This window comes from Zootoca vivipara, chromosome 6 (genome assembly GCF_963506605.1).
Source record: "Zootoca vivipara chromosome 6, rZooViv1.1, whole genome shotgun sequence".
Classification (NCBI taxonomy): Eukaryota; Metazoa; Chordata; class Lepidosauria; order Squamata; family Lacertidae; genus Zootoca; species Zootoca vivipara.
Genome location: NC_083281.1, coordinates 96,051,990 through 96,068,357, shown reverse-complemented (window position 1 = coordinate 96,068,357; position 16,368 = coordinate 96,051,990). Strand labels below are relative to the sequence as shown.

General features: G+C 49.9%; 1 protein-coding gene across 2 annotated transcripts in view; it reads left to right on the top strand.

Moving 5' to 3' along the window:
* Positions 1 to 2,273: 2,273 nt before the first annotated feature.
* The window catches only part of PLAT (plasminogen activator, tissue type), a 32,937-nt gene continuing 18,842 nt past the window's right edge, over positions 2,274 to 16,368 (top strand). Inside the window, exons 1-4 of one of the 2 annotated variants that reach the window (XM_035119540.2) lie at positions 2,274 to 2,344; positions 11,405 to 11,517; positions 12,542 to 12,581; positions 15,276 to 15,407. In XM_035119540.2, the coding sequence (XP_034975431.1) occupies positions 11,449 to 11,517; positions 12,542 to 12,581; positions 15,276 to 15,407 (241 nt within the window). In that variant the 5' untranslated portion in view covers positions 2,274 to 2,344; positions 11,405 to 11,448. The remainder of the gene's footprint in view (positions 2,345 to 11,404; positions 11,518 to 12,541; positions 12,582 to 15,275; positions 15,408 to 16,368) is intronic. The other variant, XM_035119539.2, reaches the window with a different exon arrangement.

The window sequence follows — 16,368 nt, the reverse complement described above, 5'->3', positions numbered from 1 at the left end:
TAAATAGGATCTCTTCTGTACCTGAGCCAATGGTCCAGTGGCGTAACTAGCCGCCTGGCTGCCCGGGGGTGGCAAACCCGGTGGGCGGGGTGTCTGCGCACACAAGAGGCATACGACGCGGCGCTGCGGCAAATCCCGCAGGCAAGCCACAGAGTGAGGGAGTATTGTTTGCATTGGGTTTTCTCCTCGATGACGGCAGCCGCATTGCACGGCAGCGGTGGCCATCGGAGGTGGTCGGGCCCCGTCCAGGGTGGCGTCCCCTGCCCCCATCATTACGCCACTGCAATGGTCAAGGCCTGATATTTCATTTTGTGTAGGTATTCTAAGTAGAAAAGCGAGTAAACCTAGTTTAAATGACTGGGCTGCTGTGAAGTGAATTTTGAGATATCTGAAAGGTACACAGAATAAGTGTATAAAATTATCTGCATCTAATTCAAGTGATTTGCAGGTGTTTGTGGACAGTGACTTCGCAAATTGTCCACCCACGAGAAAATCAACCAGCGGATTAGTGGTCATGTTTAGAAATTCACTAATTGGTTGGAAATCCAAAAGGCAAGGTTTTGTTGCCACATCTACATGTGAGACAGAATTTTCTGCTTTATCTGAAGCGTGTAATGAAGTCACATGGTACATCCAGGTGTTAAATGATTTGGGATATGAAGTACAACAGCTTGTAACAGTCTATGAGGATAATCAAGCTTGTATTGCAATTGCTAATACAGGGAACACTTCAGCGTGTGCAAAAAACATAGCAATTAAGTTTTGAAATGTTAAAGACTATGTACAATGTAATGTGATTAAGTTGGTTTATTGTCAATCACACGATTAATTTGTCTGATTTATTTACAAGAGCATTCCCTAGGGTGCAATATGTTGAATTGACTGCAAAGCTGAACCTTGTGGATAAAGTACAGTGGTACCTCGCAAGACAAATGCCTCGCGCAACGAAAAACTCGCAAGACGAAAGTGTTTTGCGTTGCACAAGGGACTCGCAAGACTGCAAGGTTTTCTATGGCCGCCGCTTCGTCTTGCGAAGCGCGGCCATAGAATGTAGCGCGGGAAGGCGGCAAAGAAAGATCAGCTGTCAGCGCGGGAAGCTACCCCTGCCTGTCTTCCGCTTGGCTCGGGGAACACAGGCGGGGGCAAGCAGCGCCCGCCGCGCTTTGGCCCCATCTCCCGGAGCCGAAACGTGGCGGTGCGGTGACTGCCTCGCCTGTCTTCCCCGAGCCATGTTTTGACTCCCTGGCTGACCATTGAAGGGTTTTTAGTTGAGTCATCAGCTGAAGGACTTTGAGGCAGATGTCTAGTGCCCTGCCAAGAGTGAGGGGGGGCCCCAAAAACAGTAGGAGACCTAACCACACCCCTGCTTTTCATTGGAATAAATGACTGAAATATACTCGGAGTCGAGAGTGAATTTCATGCTCTTTATTCAGCTCATAGTCATCAAGGAGAAGAGAAGAAGAAGAATGGCTCTTTTCCCAAAACCATCTGCTTAGGATTCAGCTCAGTACATAACAATGACCATACAAGTTACCCCGCTTAGATATGCTTAATGGGTAACAAATATTTCCCCATATCCTTGAAATGAAGCCCAATTTCCCCAGCTTCATTCCGTAAGGCACCTGAATTACAAGAGGCTCTGAAAGTAACAAAGGAACCTTTAACGAATAACTCTGCTATTGAATGGCCTGAAAGGGGTTGGGAACCTGTCTTCCCCCCCCCCCCCGGCGGGTCTGCCCCCCCCGCATGGCCCGGCCAACTTCGACACGTGAGCCACGTGATTGATGGAAGTGGGTGGTCTCGCCCTCCAGTCGAAGTTGGCCCCCGGGATGCGGTGAGGGGGGGGGGGTACAGCGACCAAGCAGCGCTGACCTCGCGGGGCTCAGCGGGGAAGTGCCCCCCCGGACCTGGGAACGGGTGGCTTCTCGCGGTCTCTCGGCGCAGCCTCTCTCCCGGGGTGTGTGAGGGCGGCCATCGAGGGACTCGCCTGAGAGCCGCGCCCGCCGCCTGCACCTTCCTGGAGGGTCGCCGGCGGCCTCTGCCCGTTGCCTCATCGTTGGGCCTCCGCCCGCGTCGGGGGCGACGCTGTGAGCTCAGGTCCCGGCGGGGGGGGGGGCGGCGGCTAGATAAGCAGCAGCGCGGCGCCGGGGCGGCAGCGGGCTGCGGCGTCGGAAGAGCGCGCCCCCCGCCCCTCCGGCCGCGCCAGCATCGCTCCCCCCCACGGCGGCCCCAGGGGCGGGGCTCTTCTGGCCCCGCCCACCCCGAGGGCCGCCGGAGTCTTCTTAAGAAGGAGCTGCGACGGGAGCGCGACGCGCGGCCACCGACTCGGCAGGCAGGCAGGTAGGTAAGTCCGGCCCGGGGGACTTTCCCACGCCTTTCCGCAGCCCGGAGCGGGGCGGGAGGGGAGCCGGATTCCGGCGGGAGCGGCGGGAATCCCCCGACCTGCCCCTTCTCCGTCCCCGCCTTCCGACTCGGACTGCTTTATGCTGGGGCGCTGCGCTCCGCACGTGCTCAGAGGCGCGCTGCTTGTTTCCGAGTCGAGCATTCGGCGCGATGTTTAATCTCCCGCGTGAAAGAAGGAATGGGGCAGAGATGGGGCTGGGGAGTCGGCGGCCAGGTCGCCTGAGCTCCGTTCCCCGTTCCGGATTTGGGGCAGGGATTCCGCCTCCGCCCTGGCTGCAAAGGGCTCGTGGAGACCCTCCCGGCGGGTCCTGAGTTGAGGGAGCCTTTGGCGCTGGGCGCCGCCCGTGGGAAAAAAGCGGCATTCGGCCGGGCGCTGTGGCCTCGCCTCTGCCTGTCCTTCCCACTCCCCCATTCAGACTAACGGGAGGGAGTAGCAGCGCAGCGCTTGGGAAGAGGCGAGGAGCTTCGGCCGCCCTTTGCGTTGCCCGCCGTGCCTGAGAGCCTGCGTGGCGACGTGGTCGAAGACGGCAGATCCAGGTTCGAATCCGCACTCCGTTGTGAAGCTCGCCTTGGGCCGCTCGGTACCTCCCAGCCTTGCTGTGACAGGGAGGATGGGCAAAGCTTTTCTTGGGTTCTGTCACTTCAGGCTGCAGGTAGGGAGGGCTTATGCGTTGACCCCCGCCTTCCCAAACCTCCCTGCAAGGAGGGGGAAATAGCTTGTCAGGAAGAAGCCTACACGCAACCTGTGTGCAGGGTGAATGCTACTCAGCATCTTCTTGCATATACGCCTTCTGCCATGAGCACTGGGCATAAATACTTGGGCATAAATGGTCCATGCTGGATCAAGACACAAACTGATCTCTCCTCTGGAGATTTCAGTGCCACTGAAAGTAGCCATCACTGCTAATAGCCACACTTTATTTTGTAAATACTGTAATCTATTTCATAGAATCATAGAATTGTTGAGTTTTTAAAACACCTCAAAGTGGTTTATAAATAAAAATAAAAATAAAATATCCAAATTATCATCATACATCTTTACAAGTACATATAAGTGGGAGGGGGGGGGGAGACTCCCTCCTTCCCTTTCTGCACAGACAACACTCAGGAATTTGAGAGTCATGTAATAACAAAATGTTGTTTTGTCTTTCTGGGGGTTCTGGCTGCCTTTGCAGCAAATAGATGTTCCCAAAAGGCCATCCAGTCCATATGGTTTTAAACTGCCTTTGGCACTGGATTTACTATCTTCTCCTTTGTTGTAAAGGCAACAAAGGTTTACCAGACTGATGAGAATGCTTCCTCTGGTGATGCACGACTTCTGGGTTGTTTTTTTGTTTAAAGTCAGTTTCTCGGACTCTCTGTTATACCATTTCTGGATGGCTATTCCTTTTCAAGTCTTTGCTATTTGAGTCGTTTCTAGAAAGCAACACTTTGAAAGATGTGTTTGTGCTATCATTTGATACATTGCTAGTGAGACGTACCCATAATGAGAAGACTTTAAGGGCAGGAAACCTTTGATTAAGAAGAGAGATAAAGAGGCAATGGAGAGTCGCCAATCTGTCCAGATGCATTCATTGCCATGCCCAGTTGCTCCCACTTAAGGTTTTGTAGTGGGCTCCATTGCAGTGGGTGGATCCACCAGAGCAGCCCTGTGTCAGCACAGGACACGGATGGGGCCAAGGAATTTTGCAAGTATCCCAGACAGGTGCTGCTGTTGTGTAGACTGTTCATGATCAATGCTGTTTTATTTATTTTGTCTATTGGGTTACTGTGTTTGCCAATGAGATGCTGGTAACAACAGCCTACGGTATTAGCCTTCCCACTTCCTCAGGTGATGAGAAATCTAGAGAGCTTTCTTTCCATGAAATCCCTCACCCAAGGCTCCTGTCCTGAGTAAACGAAGGCCACAACCACATTTAAAACACATGGCTTCTGCCACCCAAGAGCTGTAGTTCACCTGGCACAGAGATAAAATTTCAGTACCCTTAACAAACTATGGTTCCCAGGATTCTTGGGGAGGAACCACATGTTTTAAATGTTTTTATATGTGAGGTGCAGCCGTGAGCTAAGGCATCCTCATGTGGATCAATAACCAATTGAAACAGCAGGAAGCAGAATGGAAGTATGGACAGTTGTCACAGTGAATCTGTATTGCCTCACTTTGCTTTTTAACTTCCTCATAAATAGCCTAGAATCCAGGGTGAGCTGTGAGGTGCTGGATTTCCCTGATTGTCTCTCCAAAAGGACTAACTGGGAGGCCAAATGGCAAATGGGGTTTGATGTATGCAGGGGTAAAATGTTGCACGGGGGGGGGGGGGAGAATCCCAACTTTGCATGTGTTTGTGTATATGATTGTGGTCTGAATGGACAATAACTGACCACTAGAGGGATCTTTCCTGCCAACCCAGCAGGTCGAAAGCATGTCAAAGTGCAAGTAGATATGGTAAATACCGTAGGTACCGCTCTGGCGGGAAGGTAAATTGCATTTTCCTACGCTGCTCTGGTTCGCCAGAAGCGGCTTAGTCATGCTGGCCACATGACCTGGAAGCTGTACACCGGTTTCCTCGGCCAGTAAAGCAAGATAAGCACCACAACCCCAGAGTTGTCCGCGACTGGACCCTAATGGTCAGGGGTCCCTTTACCTTTACCTTTAGAGGGATCTTGGCTTTGTATTGGGCAGCTCAGTGATAATGCTGAACAGCTGCTGTGAAAAAGTCAGATTCCATGTTGGGGATCAATAGGAAAGGAGTAAAAAAACCCCAAAAACTGCTGAGAAAAGGATGCCTGGTGCAACTGCAGTTGGATTGCTGCGCATAGCTCTGGTGGCTGAACTCGGCGCATGGTTTAATAGAGGTTTGGACAACTTAATGGGGGATAAAACTATCAGTGGCCACTGATTTACCACCAGGATCAGAGGCAGGATTGTGAGGGAGAGGCTCACTCCCCCAAGGCCCAGTTCAGGGGCTTCCAGGAAGAACAGGTGCTGCATTAGGTAGGATTTTGGACTGACCCAGGAGGGTTCTTAATGAGCATGAAGTTCCCCAAGGACAGCAGGGCTGGTTTATTATCTTGTAAAGCAATTTTTTCGGATCACTTGTTTGGGCAGGGAATTAGGTGGGTACCTCAAAGAAGCTGGTCTCTTCTGGACTGGAAACAAATAAAAGACTTGTATAACAAGAAAATAATATAGTAAGGCAACAACCCACTCTGATGCAATGCAAAATAACTCAGTAGATGGTTCAGTTTTGAGTTTTGTGAGGACCATATTAGTTAAGCTGGACTGGGCATCTGCTTTGTATGGGTTTACCCGTCACAGTTAGTTAATTCTCCAAACTATTAGATTTTGGATCTACTTCTCATACTCAGTACTAGGACACAGTAAGCAAGAATACAGTGTGTGTGTGTGTGTGTGTTTGTGTGTGTGTGTGTGTTTGTGTGTGTGTGTGTGTGTTTGTGTGTGTGTGTGTGTGTGTGTGTGTGTATGTATGAGGTTTTTTTTTTTAAAAAAGGAGCCCAAATAAGTTTTTAAAAAAAATTGTATTGTTATTTAATTTCAGTTTTTGCTTGTGCCACTCTTTATCCAGCTAACTATGCAATCTGATAGCTAGAGAAGGGCAGCTATAGCTCTGTGCCACAGGCCATCATCAGATTTGCATGCAGAAAGTCCTGGCTTCAGTCCTCCATCCTCATATCCTGGTGTCGCTGGGCCTGCCCTGAAACCCCAGGGAGTTCTCTGTGGGCCAGTGGAAGCTTCCTATGGACAACATGGGCAGCCAGCCTGTGCTGCCACAGGCATTGCTGCACGACAACTTCCCTTATCCTTGACTTGTAGGATGGGACATTTTCCTAATGTCCTCTGGCACCTCAGAGGAAGGTCAGCTGTCTGCTGTTTGTCCTCCTTAAATTCAGACTAGGAACCAGTTCTTTCAAAACAAAACTTCTGCCTGCAGTCTATTTAAGAGCACTTTAAAGAGCTCCCAGTTTCCATTCAGGCTCGGCCAAGTACTACGCTGGAAGCAAGAGTGTTGCTAAGGGAACTACTGTAGATGCAGCAGCTCTCTCTTTGTGGCTCAATAAGTTATTTCTCCTTCTTTCTAATACAGGATTATATTACAGTATATACAAGCATCAGGTTGACTCCCTTCTGGATCTGGCTGGCAGGGGCTTAGGAAGCAGGTTGGAGCTGGTGGCGTTTGTACTCTTAGAACCTTTGGCTTCCTTGAGATGTGCTTGCCAAACTTAATTTCCACCCTGGTAAACACAGCTGTATCTTTGACATGTGGAGCCAGTTAGATTGCTTTATCTTTTTGGAACATCCTTGTTGTTACTGGCTGGAGAAACAGGCGCAGGCACCAGCATACAGAAAGTGGGCTCTGCCCATCATTGGCCACTGGGAACAGCAGGTGTGCTCTTTGGGTTTCTTTTTAAAAAAAAGCTGGTCAACTTTTTGTGCCGAGCACTCAGATATGCAAATCGCCATAATACTTTTCTACCATAATACAGCAATAATGATTAAAAAAAACACACAGAGAGGGCAACAGTGCAGATTAAAATCCATTTACAAAGTGCAGGGGATATAGATCATAGAATTGTAGAGTTGGAGGGGACCACAAGGATCATCTAGTCCAACCCTCTGCAATGCAGGAATCTTTTGCCCAACATGGGATGCAAACTCACTACCCTGAGTCTCCTGCTCTACTGACTGAGCCCTCTCAGTCTCTTTGCTGGAGTGCTAGTACTGAAGTGAGGTAAGGGAGACTCCCTGGGAAGGAATTCCACCATGGAAAAGGACCTTGTGGGGCCCTGCAAAATGTCACTTTGTGCAGAGCAGCCCCTTCTCTGTCCAAGGGCCTTGTTCTCTTCTGGAGAACCTTCTGGGGTGGGGGACACATGCCGTGGGGGGCAGGGACAGACCAATAAATGTGGATTTTACCTTTGCACAGGAGGCTGGTTTACACACACACACACACACACACACACACACACACACACACACACACACACACCTACCTCTCTGTTCTCCATCCCTGCAAGCTGAGAGTCACTATCAGCTTCCAAGGACACATTCCAGCCAGACAAAGAGGGTGCAGAGCACTGGCTGAAGGAAGAACTTGCTCATCCCACTTTTGCCTGTGGTTTGTGGGTTCGCAAAACTTTTTCACAGACAAAAGATTTTTTTAATTATTTCTTTTTTTACCTTTTTAAATACTTTGAGCTGGGGTGGGTGGGAAGGATGTTTACTCGGGTTTGGGAATTTGTTTAATTTTGGCACATTTGTAATTTTTATTGTTTCTGGTTTTTACTGTTGTTTTTTTAGGTTTTATTTTTTTCTTAAGGGGAGGGGTCAGGGCTGCCTGGGAGTGGGTCCCAGCCAATAAAATGACTGGGGCAGGTTCCACAGAGTGGGATGCACTGGGACAACCGATCTCAGTGATCACGGATAGGAGGAGGAGTTATGCTAAGATCACACCATGTCATTACCGAGGAGGCAGGCTGTGTCATTGTCTGAGGACTATCCCTTCCTCCGGGTCTGGTCTTGACCGGATGGATACTGGAATCGGCAAGGGATACCCACACGACCTGAAGGTGCTACTGTGCAATGCCAGGTCAATGATTCATAAGACCACTGCCATCCATGACTTGATCGTGGATGGAGGACTTGACCTGGCATGTGTAACAGAGACCTGGTTGGATGAAGCAGATGGTTGGATGAAGCAGTCTTTGCTGCTGCTTGTCCACCAGGTTTCTCTTATGCACAGCAACCCAGGCCTTGGGGGGGGGGGGTTGCAGTGATTTTTAGGAAGCCATTAGTTTGCACCAGGTGTCCTATTGGGAAGACCCAGTTCGAGTGCATGTTCTGGAAGTTGGGCAATAGGGGCAGTATACAGGATTCCCTGCCCAAGCTGCTTCAGGTCGTGGCGGATGTTCTCCTGGAGACACCTAGTTTGGTTGTCCTGAACTAGGGGATTTTAATATCCATGCTGACGTGACCTTACAAGGAGCCGCTCGGGACTTCGTGGAAAGCGTGGCCTCCACGGGGCTGTCCCTGAATAAGTCTGGCCCAACTCATAGCCGCGGACATGTCTTGGACCTGGTGTTCACCTCTATGGATGTTGGTGATCTGACACTAAGTAAAAGCAAAACTAAAGAAGTGCCATGGTCAGAACACTGGTGCAACTGGACTTCTCTGTGACCCTTCCCCTCTGCAGAGAGGTGGGACCAATTCGGATGCTCCGCCCCACCACTTAATGGATCCAAATGGTTTCCAGAGAGTGGTAGGGGGTGCTTTATCCCATGTTGATGGCCTTTCAGCCGATTCCCTGGTGGCCTGCTGGAATGTGGAATTAACCAGGGCTATTGACTTTCTGGCTCCGAAGCGCCCTCTCCGATTGCATGGAACCCGGACAGCCCCATGGTTTTCCACGGATCTGAGGGCAATGAAACAATTGCTGAGACGGCTAGAGTGCTGGTGGCGGATAACTCATTCTGAAGCTGACCGGACACGGGTTAGAGCTCAGTGTTGAGCCTACTAAGTGGCAGTAGCGATGGTGAAGAAGACTTTCTTCACCACCTCTATTGCATCTGCAGAAAACAGTAGCAGGAGACTCTTTCAGGTGGTTCACAATTTAGCGGAACCACCTGCTCCATCGGGGCCCAGCACGGGCCACATGATCTCCTGCAATGATTTTGCAAAGTTTTTTGCAGATAAAGTCGCTCAGATTCGGGAAGAGGTAGACTTCACCGTGGGAGCAGGGCCGGGGCGAGGGAGTGCTAGTGTCCTGTCTAGTCCAGTTGTGTGCGATCAATTTCAATCTGTTACCTCCGAGGATGTGGACAGGCTGCTTGGACGAGTGAAACCAACCACCTGTCTCCTTGATCTTTGCCCATCCTGGAAGGGCTGGGCGATGGGCTTTGCGGGTTGGTGAATGCTTCTCTCTGTGAGGGAGCCTTCCCAGACCCACTGAAAGAGGTGGTTATTAAGCAGCTTCTTAAAAAAACATCTTTAGATGTGGCAAATATGGCCAGCTATCGCCCAGTCTCAAATCTTCCATTCTTGGGCAAGGTGATTGAGCGAGTGGTTGCTGAACAGCTCCAGGCACGCCTGGAAAAAGCGGACCATTTGGATCCCTTCCAGTCGGGGTTCAGGCCTCATCATGGGACTGAAACTGCCTTGGTCACACTGGTTGATGATCTCTGGTGGGCTAGGGACAAAGGTGAGAGCTGTTTCCTAGTTCTACTGGATCTTTCAGCGGCTTTTGACACCATCGACCATAACATCCTTCTGGACCGTCTAGAGGGGTTGGGAGCTGGGGGCACTGTTATACAGTGGTTCCGCTCCTTCCTCCTGGGCCGTGTTCAGAAAGTGGTGGTGGGGGATGAGTGCTCAGAATCCTGGGCTCTCACTTCTGGGGTGCCTCAGGGTTCTGTCCTCTCCCCCATGCTTTTTAACATCTATATGCAGCCACTAGGAAACTATTACCATATATTCCGGCGTATAAGACGACTGGGCATCTACGATGACCCCCAAATTTTCCAGTTAAAATATAGAATTTGGGATATACTCGCCGTATAAGAAATATGACCCAGCGTATAAGGCGACCCCCGACTTTTGAGAAGATTTTCCTGGGTTAAAAAGTAGTCTTATACGCAGGAATATACAGTATCTTAAGATTTCGAAACAAAACCTTATAAAGGTGGTTAACTACAGAATGTGCATTTAATGTAGCAAAGTTAACAAAAAAACTTAAACATTTCAAAGAAGGAAGTCAAATATAAAATTAAACTAGTGCTTCCCCCCCAGTAAATGTTTAGGGGTACTCTCCTTTTCCTACTCATATTGAAATACTGCCCCTCAATGAGGCCAAACTTAGATTCACAAAATGTTTAGGGGTATGGGTACCCCTGCGTCCCCCCAGAAAAAAGCACTTGTCTTAAACAGCAAACATACCTGCTTCTCTTGCTGCCAGTCCTGCCAATGGTGGTTTTTGGTGGGTGGTGGCTGTGGAAGCTCAGGCTTGAAGAACTGCGTCTGCACTAAGAGATAGCCAAGATGGTCTCTGGCCTCTTTAGCAGCCCCAGCTTTTGTAGCTGGAGTCAGTCAGGGCCCTTCCTCCCAGGCCAGGTGGGAAAAGGCCTGCAAGGCTGGGGTCAAGTCTTCCAGGACTCACAGCCAAGATGCTCTGTAGGAGGAGACCTTCAGAAACCTTCAGTGACCTTGCTGGATGGCAGCACCTTTCCAAACCAAGTGCCCTCCAAGATGTTGGGCTCAAATTTCCTTCCAGAGATTTTGGGCCAACCCCCCCCCCCCTCAGTTTCAGCCAATTTGCCTAAAACATCTGGAAAGGCAGCTATAGAGGGCAATTTTAAAATAGGGAATGTATGGGGATAAGGGGAAGGAGAAAATAAATTCTGCCTTTGGAGGAAGACTGTTGGATAATTTAGCACCCACAGCCACAACTTCTTTCAGGGTGGGCGCGATGCCATAAATATGGCAGCAGGAGAGTTAGACCAGAAGGGCAGCAGTCAAAGGGCCTGGCTCTTGGAGTCGACTCAAAGGCTACAAGAGGCTTGTTGTGGCTGCAGGGAAGTGAGTCAAGGAGGTGAAAGCACCACCAGATGAGCAGAGAGCCAATACCACAAGTCCCGTTGCTCCCAGGCCAAGTAACCTACTTTCATCAGCCAGCCAAAGGGAGGGACCAGAATGCAAACAGCCAGCTTGGGCTGAAAATGCTGGAGCAGATGCGCCTAGCTTGGAATCTGCCAGTAAATATGTTCTGTTGCTGCGGTAACTGCTGTTGCGCTTCCAGGCTCAGCTCTCCAACTGAGAGGTCTGCTCCTGCTGCCCGGCCATCCGTTGTTGTGTGTGCTTCATGAGTCTTGGGCAAAGTTCCTAGAAGAAGCCAGTCAGCTCCCAGGCCAGAGTTTGCCATCACAACTCCCTTCCTCTAAGTAGAGGTCTGCAGTTTTCCTTACTTGCCTTCTCTCCCACCTCTTCTTTTAGGGTTCTTGATAACTTGGAAGAGAAGGCCTTGAAAAGACTTCGAAATGAGGCTGGGACAAGGACTCTCCCCATTTCTCCTGCTGCTGGGAGCGTTTGCCACAATTCAGTGCCAGGTAAGAGCTCATCCTGCCAACCTGTCTGTTCACTTTGACTTTTCTTTCCAGTCGCCTTAGCAGCGCATTAGAAGAGGGATAAGCAGACTTCCAGCTTGCGGTGCAGTTGGGTAATTTTAGACTCTGAACTTAAATCACCTTAGCAGGTTGAGGAATGGGGAGCCTCTTTAGATGGTCATGTCCTGTATTGCTTCACTTCTGTTACAAGGCCAGCTCTGCTCTGTTGGGGACCCCTTCTGCCCCTTCTGCTGACGTCGGTCTCAAAGTCCAACCCTGACAGCACTATGGGGCATGGCCTCTTGCTTCAAGCCCCCAAGAATGAGCAAGAGAGAATGTTTAAGTGTGTAGTGCTTAGTTTTAAGTCATGTGCTGCACACTGTTTGGGGGGAGCAATCTTAACTGGTGCAGCAGCTGGTGGCTGGAGAGGCAGACAATTGTGGCAGCAGCTTGAAGTACAGTAGTCCAACTGGACCCCATGCTATCATGCAACGTCACTGGGACCTGCTTGGGATCCAGTAGATCCTGGGCTGACTCAGCCCCTCCTTGCCTCTGGAACATCACCTGCCTGGACATTTGGAGGGGGGGGTGCTCTGCACTGGTGGATTGACACTTGGGTCACCCCTCAGGCAGGATGCCAGCTTAGCCTGCCGAGTGGCACCTCCACCCAATCAAACTCTCTCTGGGGTGGGGGACTAGGTTACTCAGCCAATTGATCTCTTCTTAAAAACAGTGTTTAAGTGGGTTAAACAACAAAGGGGGCACCTGAGAACCCATAACTCATTTTGCTTCACTTGGGAATGGCAGGACATGGAGCTCTCCCTATGGCACTTCCCTCCCTGCTGCAAAGCATCTCTAGCATTGCTGGTTGGGACTGATTGGAGTCGCAGCCCAAAATATCTGGAGGGCTCTGGGTTGGGGAAGGCTGCTCCAGAGCTTAGGAAGTAGCTGTGCTTGGCACAACAGGACTCTCTCTGACAATGTCTTTCTTTAAAAAAGCCAATGTTTCCCCTCTGTGTCTTGGCAGGAAGTTTCTTGGCATGCTGCACTAAGAGCTCAGTCAAAGGGTAAGTAAGGATTAGCACCCCAGTTCCAAAATAAATGAGTGGGGTGTGCTATTTTGAGCAGATCGACACAAACAAACCGGGTGGTCTATTTTGATTTTGCTCTCTCAGTCTTAGGGGTCCCCACACTGAGCCCAATTCTGTGCTCAGGATCTGTAACTGGAATTTTAAGCAAGCATGGAAACCTGTGACCTAACTAGTTCAAAACTTGGGTTTTGTAAATGGGATGAAGTTGGGATTCATTTGGCAAGACCAAAAGTAGTGTAAAAGTAGCTATTGTTAATGATAATATTGGGATTTATCCAGAGCTTAGTCCTTCTCTGAGTAGACCCATGAACGTTAATGGACATGGCTGAGCTGCTTTCATTTCAATGAGGCTACTTGAAGCAGGACTAGCATTGGATACAAGGAAACACCATTAATATTAACACTTCATACACTGCTTAATGCCAAGCAGTTTTATGAAGCTGAGGATAAATGAACTGTAGGGCCAAAGCACAATGGTCACGGGCAGGCAGGACTAGCTGCACAAGTATTCCAGGCTGCTGACCCCGGATACCCACATGGCATGATCTGCTTGCTTGCAACAAGAGTGAGCACTGGGGACTTGAAAACTACAGAGTGTATTGGAAGAAAGCAGGCTGCTTAAAGCAGGCAGCACAACGGCTAATCCAGCATTGCTCCCCCTCGCCAAAATCACCAGCTATTGCCTCCTTGCCCCCCAAGGCTCCTGTGACTTCAGGAGGCTCTGCCTGACATGGTTTTTCAAACTTTTCTCTGCAGCCATGAGGACCACGCAGAAGCTTGCTTTTGATTAATATGAGTGTTACAGGGACTGTCTAGTTGTTATGATCACTTGGCAGCCCTATGCAGATGCAAATAATACACAGCCCTGCAGGAAAACTATTTTGGATTTATCACCCTCCCTTTGTCTGAGAAGGTTTGAAAGTATTTCCAAGCATTTGGAAGAGAAGGTAGACATTTCCCTTTCTCCTTTACAGTACACATGGGCCTTGGCCAAGTGGCAGGCTACAAAATGACTCCATCACCCACAGACAACAGTGGGGCAGAAAGAGGGTGACTGCTGAGCAGTGGAGGCTGGTGCATGACGGCATATTGGGCAGTGCCCTACCACCCTCAGTCTGCTTTCCGGCAGCCCCTCTAGAAAAGGATCTAGACCAGCCATCCCCAGACTATGGCCCAGGAGCCGGATACGGCCCGAAGGAACGATCTATCTGGCCAGTGGCGACCCCCGCCGCCCACTCTTACCAGTGCGGCATGGCATGGCTGTCCACTTCCGGCACCGGAAATCACTTGCGCACATGCGGAAGCGTCATTTCCGGTGCACTTCCGGGTTGGAGGAGGCCCGTGCGCATGTGCACAAGCTATTTCCGGTGCTCCTGCGCCCCAGAAGTGTGCCGGAAATAACATGTGCGCATGCGTATGGGCATGCGCTCCCGCGCACTCCCCCGCCCTCTGGCCCACTGTGCAATCGCGCTTCGGGCACTGGCTCAAAGTGCGGTAAGTTTGGGGACCCCTGATCTGGACACTAGGAGAGGAGATATTGTTTAGTTGTTATTCTTGTTCACATTTGTAAGACCAGCAGATCAGTAAGATCCTTTGCAGCTTTTAAACTTGGAAGTTAAGGCAAGGTTAATTTAACCTTCTACAGCAATAATCCAGAATGTTTTATTGCAGACTGGATATCCTGGTGTTACTCCTTTTCTCCCCCTTAAAAACACCAATCACACAAACATTGTTTTGTGAAGAAATAAAAGTAGTACAGTGGTACCTCGGTTTGCGACTGCAATCCGTTCCGCGGAGGCGGTCGCTTCCCAAAGGCACGCTTCTGCGCGTGTGCAAAACGCCGATAGAGCACTTCTGCGCATGCGTGAGCTGCACAGATCGCGTCTGCGCATCCGACACCGCGGAACCCGTATGTAAACACTTCCGGGTCCGCGGCGGTCGCTCGCCGAAGCGGTTGCAAACAGAGGTAGACATAAACCGAGGTTTGACTGTATTTACTTACATAATCTAGGTCTTGAAGCAGGAGTTAGGGTAGCATAATGAAGGCAGGTTTAAAACTGCTAAGTTACCAAAGTACAAAGTACCGTCTGAGCAGTAGACCACAGATGTTCACGTGTGGCCAGTTTGGAAGCAGGATAAAGAAAAAGGAGACTGCAGGAAGGAAGGAAGGAAGGAAGGAAGGAAGGAAGGAAGGAAGGAAGGAAGGAAGGATGTAGTGTTACAGCTCCCTGCCAAGGCAGACAGAGGAAGTGATCTCACAGAGTTCTCTAGCAAATTTCACAGGAAAGCTCTATCAGCTTTCCTATCTATCAAAGCATGAATTGTTGGTTTGACCAGAATAACGCCCCACAACCCCCACCTGCCTGCCTTCTTATGTGTAACCCATCCAGGGGTTAGTCTGCTTCCTCCTCCTCCATCTCAGTGTTTCCCTTGTAGAGCTTTGCAGGGAGGAGGAAGATGGTGACAAACCTAGGATTTGCTGGCTCTGCCTGTCACTGGCTCCCTGGCACCACCTACTGTTGGCCTCTTGGCTTCTATCCTCCCACTTCCAAGGAGTGCCAGCCACCATTGCTGCTGAGCAGGGAACAAAGGGGAATTTGGTGCTTGGAGGGTGGGAAGTGGTGGTGTGGGACTCTCTTCTCAGGAGCACTTCCTCTCTTCTGATTGCAGTTGTATGCAGAGACCCAGTAACACAAGAGATCCACCAGTTCAGGGACAGTTGGCTACGCCAAAAAGGAAAAGAACTTGAATATTGTCGGTGTGCGATCAACAGCATCATTTGTCATATCGTGCCAGGCACAGGTGGGTATTAGATGGGTAGATATGGGAGACAGCTTGGGTGCAGGATGTGGCAATGAAGTGGGTGACCAAACCTTTTGCAGCTTCTTTCATAGAACCTGGGACCCGATGGCAGGAGGTTGACACTCTTGCCTTGGTCCAAGGAACACCTCTCCTGTGATGTTGCTCACTGTCCTCCTCCTCCTGCAGCAACTTGCAAGGCTTCCAAAGGCAGTGAGTGGGGTAGTTGAAAATGCCTGACCCACGATGTGGCTCCCTAGAACCCCTTTTAACTGGAGAGGCCAGCAAGTGGTGCACTTGAGACCACCTGCAAGCCAAGTACCGTATTTTTCGCTCATAAGACACACTTTTTTCCTCCTAAAAAGTAAGAGGAAATGTCTATGCATCTTATGGAGCGAATGTGTGGTCCCTGGAGCTGAAATGCCCAGGGGCTAAAGGCAGATTGTGCTCTTTTTTTTTAAAAAAAGAAAGAGCAAAAGGCTAACAAGAGGGAAAGAGGGTGTTGAAAGGAATCCACTCAGCAGCTGATTGCAAGAGATCAGGAAGGGAGATAAGGGACGCTAGCTCCCTTTCTGGCCCTGCCCCCTTACCCAGGCCTCCATTGCTGAATGTTCTGCAGAGGTGGCTGTTTGTTTCCCCAGCGACATGTGATTGGCTGATTAGATAATCTGTCTGGAAACTGTAGAAATGGCTCCCTTTCCTTTCCTAAAGAAGCTGCAGAATTGTGAGTTAAACCCCATAAAACGGGTTTTTTTCCCTTCGCAAGGTAAGCTTAACAACTTTGAGCTGATCTTTTAAAAAATGGAGCTTTCCCCTTGCAAAAAAGCTGCACAACTGTGAGCTGATCCACCCAAAACCAGGGCTTTCCCCCTTTCCTTCTCTAAAAATTAGGTGCGTCTTTTGGTCAGGTGCGTCTTATGGAGCAAAAAATACGGTATCTGCTCTGCCTTTTAGTTGCTTCTCC